This window comes from Myotis daubentonii, chromosome 3 (assembly GCF_963259705.1).
Source record: "Myotis daubentonii chromosome 3, mMyoDau2.1, whole genome shotgun sequence".
Lineage (NCBI taxonomy): Eukaryota > Metazoa > Chordata > Mammalia > Chiroptera > Vespertilionidae > Myotis > Myotis daubentonii.
In genome coordinates, this window is record NC_081842.1 from 68,528,838 (window position 1) to 68,539,279 (window position 10,442).

The window sequence follows — 10,442 nt, forward strand, 5'->3', positions numbered from 1 at the left end:
TTTTATCTGATGTATGTCTTGCTATTATTTTCTACTGGTCTGTAGCTTCACTTTAATTTGCTTTAAACTTCTCTTGTCTTAAAATCAAATCCCTCCTTCTCATTTTTTGAAGGCTACAAAACGGTTTAATAAATTTAGGTGTCTGATGGGAAAACTGCATGGCTGGTCTGTAATTGCAAATGGGGCTGCCCCAGGGGCTCCGAGCTCTCATTGACCAACACTTCTGTTGAGAACAATAGGCTGGTTCTTTCAGGCTCTGACATTTTAGGAAGTTGTGCACGTGTGCACCTCTGACTTTCTCTTCAGGCTCCTCCCCTCTGCAGAGAGATAGTCTTCTCCTTTTAGCTCACTCTGCACTGGTGGCCAGAACAACGCAGCCTATCTCTTTCAGGAGCTGCCCTGTCAGAGAGCAAGGCAGGCTGAGGGGAGGGCACCGGAGGACTGAGAGGATGGGCAACTCTCTGCTGAGGGAAAACAGGTGAGTGCAGACTCCCTACGAAAGACCAGAGGAGATGGGTCAGGGCAATGTAGTCAGAAATAGAAAAAGAGGTCTGTTCTTAGAAGAGGGAGGAAGGGAATTGAATAAGAACTGAGAAGCGTGAAGTGCCTGCTATGTACCAGACACCAATTTCAATTCCTTATAGATTTGGCCTTCTCCTGAAGGAGAAGCAACCGGCGAAAACAGCTGAAAGGAGAGGACTTTATCAAGGGAGGTCTCTGCAGTAGAACAACTTTCCAAGGCCCAGGCAGGGATGCTCTCCTGAGCTCTTAATGCACCACAAGAAGCTTAAGACACTACCACCTTTTTCTTTTTTTAATATATTTTTATTGACTTCAGAGAGGAAGAGAGAGGGTGAGAGAGATAGAAACATCAATGATGAGAGAGAATCATCCATCAGCTGCCTCTTGCACACCTCACACTGAAGGTTGAGCCCACAACCTGGGCATGTGCCCGACTGGAGTTTGACCCATGACCTTCTGGTTCATAGGTCCACAATCAACTACTGAGCCACCCCGGTCAGTCAACACTGTCACCATTTTAATCACTATTTAAATTCAAAATAAATAGCAAGCTTCCTGCCGTTATGAGGTCATGTCTGCCACACTTCCTGCAACAGGTAAACAGGGGTCATTGACATTGGTAGAGAACTTACCTTAACTTTTCTGGACCTCAGTTTCCCCATTTCAAATGGCAATAGTAATACAATATCTACCATGGAGGGTTCTAATGTGTGTGATGCTGGCATAGTTCCTCATACATAGGAGGGTTCAATAATTAGAAGGTAGTTTTCTTGACCATCATCTTCATTAAAATCAAAACAGGAATTAGCCAAAAGCAAATTCATCCTTTCCACTTACTGGTTGGGGGGGTCTTCAGACGAGTTACCAAACTTTTGGCCTCAGTTTCCTCATTAGTAAAAAAATAATCATAATATATGTATATATCATAAATTTATTCTGGGATTAAATAGAAAGTGTATATGTCATATACATTATATACTTTTATTAGTAGTATACATAGTATGTATAGTATATCTAGTAAGTATGTATAGTATAATAACTAGTATTTATAATGTGTATAGGTATATATGTATAAAGCATATAGTAAATAGCTAACATATAGTAAGTAGTGTCTAATTATTAGTTTCTTTTTATCTCTACCTCCAGCAAATGAAAAGATGGTTGTACAAAAACCCAATCCAAACAATAAAACAATTTATTGGTGGGGTTTTTTTATTGTTGTTTTTGTTAACCCTCATCCGAGGCTATTTCTCCATTGATTTCTAAAGAGAGTGGAAGGGACAGGGACCCCAACTTGGGCCAGGGATTGAGCTGCAACCGAAATGCACGCCCTTGACCAGAATCAAACCCATGACCCTTCAGTCTGCAGGCCAGCACTCTATCCACTGAGCCAAATTGGCTAGTGTGTGGGGGTTTTTATTGTTTTGTTTTTGTTTTCTTAATTTACCTTTTCCCCCCCCTTTTATCCTATTCTCTCTGTCTTGGTGCTTTCTGTGAAAGAAGGCAATTTACATGAAACAAAACCAGTGTCCTCCCTCATTCCTGTGTATAATCCCTAAAACTGCATCAAGCAGATAAGCCTTTCTAAACACTGATAGTCTCAGGGTCATCATGAGAATTCCAGGCATTTGGGAACAAATTATTTGGGCTTGGTTGTGCATAGAAAACATTGACAGGCTCTTGTTATGGTAATAGAGAGAAGGTCAGATCAAAGATCATGGTGTATGCTTTAGGAAGGCATAAGTGAAGGCAAAAAGGGGAAGCTGAGGTGGTCTGGGGTTACAACACAAATAGCAGAAATAAGGAAAGTTGGAAAAATTATGAAGAGAGGTGGGAAGCTTGGAAATACTTAACTCAGTCCTGGTATGTTGAGTTTTAGGTGGCAACAGAGCACTCAAGAGATACCCTGGGATCTGAGAAACCAAAACCTCAAGCAGAGAACATCCAGGTCAGAGCAAACCCAGCAGAACCTCTCCCAGCCTTTGCCCATGAAGAGTGAAGTCGGTCAGATCCTGGACATCACTTACCCCACCATAGAGGACCCTGCTTAGACCCAACCACAGTTGTAATGATAGTAAATGAGGAGACAAGATAAAAGACAACATCATTGTGAACCTTTGGACAAGAGATGTGCCATTTTGCTAGAAGCTTAGTGTAACTGTTAACAATTAGAAAACCCCTATTTTCTATTGTCTCTTTGCTTGTCTACCTCAAGTACCTTTGTGTTCAAGTTCCATCCCAGGCATTTCATTTTTAAGCTCTAAGGTTCTATTTCTGAAATGGCCATATCCCCCTCATCACTACAATTGTTGGAAGGTTTGTGGAGCAAAATGTGTGTGATTACCTGGATGCTGTTAAACCAAGACGTCCTCATCAGTCCTCTCTAACCAGGTCCTCTGAATGCCAGGAATCACTAATGTATGGAAATAGTGTCCCTGAGCCCAAGAATCCCAAAGGGTGCCAAAGCCAGTTGTTCTGTGGCCTGTAGTGTTCTGCTCTTTCCCCATGATTTCTAGACAAGGTTTTAAAAGAATATCAATTAAAAAGCAACCACTAAGCCAAATCTTGGGTTAGGAATTAGGGTCCCAGAGATTCCCCCCAATAGTATGCATTTATTCACTGTAAACTAAGGACATATGTTAATTCATGTACTCCAAATGATGGAACAGGACAGAGGGCCATGGACATTATAACAAGGGAGATATCAGGTAGACTGGGGAGCCAGAGAAGATTTGTGCAAGAGATGGGAACCTGGAACTGCTGGCCCATAGCCTTGTGTCATAGACATTTGTCTGGCCTCCTTCACAGGGGTTATCTGAGCCCACCCCAAACCAAAACATCTTAATTAAAATGCAGGAACATATTGCCGAAACATTGAGTGGGGGAAATAGCTGGTTTAAAAGTAGCTTTAGCTTATATTTAACTTTACTTGACCTCCATGAGGTAAGCAGTGTAAGTATCCTCATGTTATATATCAGTGATGGCGAACCTATGACACGCATGTCAGAGGTGACACGTGAACTCATTTTTTTGGTTGATTTTTCTTTGTTAAATGGCATTTAAATATATAAAATAAATATGAAAAATATAAGTCTTTGTTTTACTATGGTTGCAAATATCAAAAAATTTCTATATGTGACACGGCACCAGAGTTAAGTTAGGGTTTTTCAAAATGCTGACATGCCAAGCACAAAAGGTTCGCCATCACTGTTATAGATTAAGAAACTGTGGTTCAAGAAGGCCAGAGATATTGAGCCAGTAACTCAAAATCAATAGACTCCTTTCATCCCATTCCCGTGAATCTGATTTCTTAGCTTTGGTATGATTTGATGGTTTTCTTCTGGTGTGTCTTTAGCCACAGAAACAGGAGATATAAACAAATGTCTTACAGTACTCTGAATATAGCCTAAACAGAAGGAAACACTATAGCCATGATTCTCAGTCCCAAAGGCTCTGATGGTACATTGACCCTCGAACACTCAGCCACCCTAGTGCCCACAGCCAAGGTCACATGCAGCAGCCTCACCTCCACTTCCCTTTCTGGTGAACTTCCTGGGAAAGCTCACTGGGGAAGATACTGTTGGGTGGTGTTTTCCAAAAGTCTTTTCATAGTGTTCCTGGAATACACAATGTTAATGTGGGCTTTGACTGCACCTCATCTTCAGAAAGATGCCCAGAGGACACTTTAGACTTCAGCCTAGATGTCTGCCTGCAGGGAGATCTGGCCTTTCTACTGTAAAGAGTATAACAAGGCAGATTTGATGATCTCCTGAGCCAGTTAGCGTTGCTCTGTTCTTAGCTCCTTATTCATTTATCAAATATTTATTGAAAATATATTTTCTGTGTGCCAGGTACTGTGGCATATGTTGGTGATATATACCATGATGTTAAGCATGGTCCCCACATGTATGAAGCTCACAGTCTAGTGTGGGATAAAAACAAGTGAGCAGGTAATTATAATATAGTGTGTCCAGAGGAAATTCAGAGTGCAGTGGAATCCTGTGTAAGTATTAACTAGCTCGTACCTGGAAGCAATTTCTAAAATCTACGCACACTTATGCCTTGATTTTCTGGAGATAACTCTGTGTGTCCATCATCACCAGGGACCAAGTAACTCGCTGGAAGTGAGAATGAGAGCCTTTTCCTTTTCTGAGAACACAGAAGAAGGCTTAGGAGTGGATAGTGTCATCTTCATATTTCCAAAGGGCAGTTGATGTCCTGAAAGGACCAAGGCATCCTAGCATGATAGATGTGTCCAAGTCACCAAGAATGAATGCCCTCTTGGAGAGAGAAACAAGATTTTCACAGAAATGTCACAGGGAAGAGAGTGACCCTGACAAAGCTGTAGAAACCAACCTTGTGATCTGTGTCATCTCTCCGGTATTTTAGGTGCTGGGGCCGCCACATGGCTGAAGGGTGTTTCTGCCTCCCATGGTGAGTGGAGTATTGTATTCAGGAGTTATTTCCCTACGTGTGGTTTGAGTGTGGTATTTGCTGTAAGTTACCTGTGAACTCCCTGCTGTCTGTGGCCACAGCGGAAGCCTGTCACTAGCCCTGACGATCATCTGACTTAGGAAAGCGATGTTTCAAGTTTGCTTAAAAAACAGGAACAAGAGTCTCATGGGTGGTACGGCTCCTCAAATGGGAAAGCCTCGGAAGCAAGGATGAAACTGGCTGCCAGTGCAGAGAAAGACCCCTTTCCCACACTGCAAATCCCAGTGTCTCTGTGGACAGCACACATTTCTGTCCCTTGCACAGAAAATTTATAACCAGAGTGATCATATAATTCATTATCCAAACTGGGAAACTTTTGAGAGTGACAGGGATGCCAAAAATAATTGGTAACAACATTTAACTAGACTGTCATAGCAAACCAGGACATATGGTCATTCTCCTTAGAGCAGATGCCGTCCTTGATTCCTGAGATGATAGGGCTTCTATTATATTTATATTGTGTGTTTTCCAGGGGGTCATCTATATAGTGTGGTTACCTCTGTGCTCAGATTGGACGTATCTGTTTTGTTCAGTTGTTTGTTTAGAGATCATAGACTGGGATTAAGGCTGGGATTTGAAATATCAATGGCTTCTTAACTCATATGATATGAAAGAAATTAATATTTTGTCAAAAAATCTCCAAAAATACTACTATAACATCACCATAATTCTTCACCTCTAAATCCATTTCATATCAGCCTTAGAAAAGGGAGGAGGAGAGAAAATTTATACAAAAATATTAGATTCTACTTGGTCTCCTTCCTTTTTCCTTTTTTTTCTATCCTCTTATTTCTCTGTGCTGAAGAAGGTAATAAAAAAGGCCTATAACTTGAACAAAAGAAAAAGTTAAAAATAAACTTTTATAGAAGGTATAATTTCCTTTGAGAGTTTCTGAATTTTGAAACAAGCAATTTACTTTCCTTCTCTTTTGCAGGAAAAAGATGCACATTTTTAAAGCCAGGCAAGATTTCCCAAAGGAAGGTAAGTTATTGCTTTCACATCAATTTTCACTTTTGATAGATTTACACTTTCAAACTGCCCCTTCTGTGTGTTCCCAGAGCTCCGTGGGCATATTTCTGTACAAAACTTACACATTTTTGCTGCAATTTGTCCACCTGTATGGCTCTGTTTCTCCACTAGACTGTGAGCTCATTGAAGCAGGGATTGGCTTATTGATCTCCATATGCTTCAGTTAGTTCCTAGGTTTGAAGGAGTTAACTGGGAACAGTAAATGCAAAAGGTGGAGGTCTGAGGCACTCAGAAGGAGCAGCAAGGAGGCCAGCTTGGGCACAGAGAACACAGAGGAGGGGCAGGGCCTGGTGCTCACATTTAGGAATGGGGCTCCTGTCTTGAGAACTGCAGGGCTTTGAACAAGGGGCATTTAAGATATCACCCAGGTTGCTGTGCAGAGCACAAATTGTGGTCAGGAATGGCAAAAGCAGGTGGTGGAAGACCATGTAGGAGTTTATGCAATGGTCTCTGGCAACAGAACAGGGCTGAAGTTAAGGAGACAAAAGGATTTGAGAAGGAGAGAGTGGTGAATGGTTATCACAAGTAAGAAAGAAAATAAGAAAGTATAGGCCTGAGGACAGGCCACTGCATTTCTAAAGAAGAAACACAAAGTTTGCCTTTGCCTTCTGGGCTTAAAGAGGAGAGCCTAGCTTATTCATTCTGAATCTTAGAAACGAACCCTGTAAGGTGTGTGAGTGAATAATACAGCCCTCCCACCCCTGGCCCTTTTACCCAGGGGAATTGTGGTTCCTCGGAAACCCTAATCTGCATCAGAGCAAAACATGGTAGAAACAGGGCCAGTTCTGCTGAAACTCACACACCCTTTTCCTGTGGGATAACCAGGGGAGCCCAGCAGGGCCATGGGACCTCATGGAGTGATGAGCCTCCTGAGTGTCGGTAGGGAGGAAGAATAAATCCAAACACGTATGATCAGGTGGCTAACATGGGCACACCCACCTCCCTGGCAGGGTGGTATCATGAGGCTTCTATGTGAAAGCTCAGATTTGCTTATTGTGCCGGTGTGTTTGCAAGGGGTAGCAAGTGTGTCCATTTGCCTCTTGGCTGAATCGCCAGGGCCAACTGCTTTTGAAAAATTGGCCTGCTTCTGTTTTTATCTGCAGCAGGTTCTGGAGTGGGAATGTTCAGCTTAAGAGTTTTCTCCTCTGCAAAGCTTTCCTTGAGCACCAGCCTCCATGCTACCACCCTCCCCCGTCACCTACAGTAAAAACTACCGCCATTCCCTGTGTTGTGGATCTCTCATAGGCCCTTGCCTGTGCTCGCCTGTGAGCCCCTTAAGTACAGGGACAGTGTCTGGTTATTTGTCTCCTCAAGGCTTGGTGCAGAGTAGGCATGCAATGAATTTTGTGTAAAAAAGAAGAGATGAGAGGGCAGGCGGTAGGGAAGTGTGATTTCTTAACTGAAAACCCACCGAATAAGTCTCCCTCCACTCATCTCAGCCTGAGCACAGCTCTGGACGTGTCTTGTTTCAATGGCCTTGCCATTCCCCAGGGATGAGCTGTAGCCCTGATAAGGGCTGTTCCAGCTGTTCCTTGGCTCTCTGGTTGCTTGTATCCCAGTCCCCTCCTCAAACCTCCCCATGACCTGAAATTCATTGAGTGTATTTTCTTTCTCAGGTGGAGGAACATCCACTGCTACCCAGCAGGTAATATGAGCATCTCTAAGCCTTTTCTGAGTTGATGGTAAAAATGTAGACACTCCAAATGGCAGGAGAAGTTGTCCTGCAAGACGCCTTCTGACCTAGACATGAAAGAAAACCATTAGGTGCTCATGCTTCTAAGCCCAGGGATGTATGCAGGCCTGATGGCAGAAGCAGCAGCACCTCTGTTGTACTATTTATTGAAAGAAACGAACATTTACTGAGCACTTAGTTCATGCCAGGCAGTGTGCGTGCATCATCTCACATAACTGTCGCCACAACCCTGTAAGATTGGTACGCCCCCCTCCCCTTTTTACAGATGAGAAAACTGAGAGATTAAGTGAAATTCCCCAAAGCCAGACAGCTTTCGAGATGGCAGGGGCCTGATTCAGAACCAAGCCTCACCCCCAAATCCCTGCTCTTTCCTGTATATTTTGCTTTTAATCTCCTGAGGCTTCATTGAATGAGACCTTCTCTTCCATCATCTCCCTTTATGTTATCTGGCCTGGGTGGTTAAATATCATAACCCAGTCATATTTAGGTGTCATGAGAGTGTTCTCTTTTGTAAGAAGGGGCTGTTCTCAGGGTCCTGAGACTGGGAATTACATGGAATGGCCAGGAGTCCCACAGAAACAGGGGCAGAGAGCATGGGCCCGGGAAGGCTGAATACTCCAGGCACTTTGAGCATTCTGGCTGCCTGGGCTAGGTGTGAGGGGAGGGGCAGCCATTCAGGCAAAAAAGGCCAAGAGATGGAGGGGACGTGGTTTGTGGAAGACGGGCTTTACCCAGGGTCGAGCATATGTTGAGACTGAAGAGTAAAGAGAATGACAAGAGGCCAAGTCTTGATGATGGCTCTCTGACCAGCAGGACAGCGCTGACCAGAACTCTGCAGAGGAGCTGTGCTACACCCTCATCGATCACAGGGTCCTTGGCAGGAGGCCATCAGGGAACTCTGCCGAGGAGTACTATGAGAACGTTCCCTGCCAGGTCCGGAGGCCCAGAGAGTCGCTGAGAGGAACCGAGACTGAGTACTCACTTCTCCATGTGCCTCCCACCCCTAGGCATCCACCTGCCCCGGAAGGTGAATATGAGCTTCTCAGTGTCCAGTAGAATCTCCTCTCATGCCCTGCAAAAGCCACGTCCACGTCCACGCCCCTCTGAGGCTGAGTTTTCCCATCCATAATGAAGCAGTGCACCAACATGTGTTCCACACCAGCACATAACAGCTGGCGGGTGGGGAGCTCTGCTTAACTCTCCCACCCTCATCGCCACCTGCACACAACAGCCCTTTCTACAGGGATTTCTGCAGAGCATGGTTTGTAAACCACGGGGCTTCTTAGATCCTACTCAGTATTCAACATCCAAAAACCGACCAATGATCCTGAAAACCGCTCTTTGAGAAGGGAAGGACCATATTTGGCTCCAAATGGCTTTGGAAATGGCTGCTGTGCTCAGAGGCAGGTGGGGCTCCCTGGTCACAATGATTTTTGCTCCTCTGCCCAGGTTCTTATAAAATGTCCACACGGTTGTCCTTTGAAGTCACAAGGAATTCATTCATTCCACACGTGTCTGTGGGCCCACCTCCTCACTCCTAGCCTTCCAGGTGGGCGCCTGTATGTTCTGCTCATTCCATGCCTCTAAATGGGTCCTTTGCATAGTGTCCTTTCACTTTCTGGCTCTGGTGGCTTAGTTGGATACATGTGTTGAATCAGTACATCTCAGGCCAAAATTTTATGTAATTTTTATATGATTTGAGTCCATATATTTTTTTTTAATTTGGCATTTAAATCTTAGTAAAAGAAATCATAGCATCAAACAATGATAGAATAGAAAGATCTTTGGAGATCCTACTCCCACTATCTTTTTTTGGCTTATTAGCCCAAAGTAATGTTGCAAGTTAGAGGCATAACCTTATCTGGGATCTGATTTCCTGGCTTCCAATTTAGTGTTCTTCCAATGTACTTCCAATATACTCTACTCTATGGTATGTATGAGTATTAAGTAATATGTCCTGTATAAAATATGCATAAAATGTCTAGGTGGGGAAAATAACATATACACACATCCCTTCTCAAATGAGTACTTCTTCATATGCTCTGATTATTTATTTTCCCTCATCTTTTCTTCAGGGTTCCTAGAATTATGTATGCCCCTAAAAGAGAGGTCATCGACCTGTGGCCCATGGGCCAAATCTGGCCAACTGCCTTTTTTTGTGTAAATAAAATCTTATTGGAATAATACAGCCATAGTCATTTGTTTACGTAATGTCTGAGGTACCACAGGAGATTAGTTTGTAGACCCTTGCCCTAAACAATCAGAATTGAGATGAACTAAACAGAAATGTGTTTGGGTATTGATGTAACTCATAAGAGCAGGTACCAATACAATGGTATGGAAATATTAAACCACAAATTAGATGAGTGAGCCCAACAACAACTAACAAATTAGACTATTTCTATATTCGCACCTGTGTTTTCAACTTCCTGTTTTAACCCATGCATTGTCTTAATTTTAGGGATTTTAAAATAGTAAGAGATTTGTGAAGCCAATCACATCCTAGTATCTTATCCTCCATTAACTTCTTGTTTTTAGCAGAATTCTTTCACATGGAACCATAACTTTGACACTCAGCCAAGATTGACTCAAGTTCGAAAGGAGGCATGGGTGGTCGCAGGCAATACTGTACAAGAAAATTAACATGGTGTAGGGGACAGTGTGTGGAATCCAGAGTCAAATAATCGATTATTAAAATCCTGGT

At 43.2% G+C, this 10,442-nt stretch overlaps 1 protein-coding gene across 1 annotated transcript; it reads left to right on the forward strand.

Moving 5' to 3' along the window:
• The first annotated feature begins 280 nt into the window (after window positions 1-280).
• GCSAM (germinal center associated signaling and motility) lies at window positions 281-8,794 on the forward strand. Its single transcript, XM_059687864.1, has 6 exons — window positions 281-478; window positions 2,402-2,470; window positions 4,912-4,956; window positions 5,951-5,997; window positions 7,662-7,690; window positions 8,549-8,794. The coding sequence occupies exons 1-6, from the start codon at window positions 450-452 to the stop codon at window positions 8,792-8,794; spliced, it is 465 nt and encodes a 154-aa protein (XP_059543847.1). The 5' UTR covers window positions 281-449.
• Window positions 8,795-10,442: the final 1,648 nt, after the last annotated feature.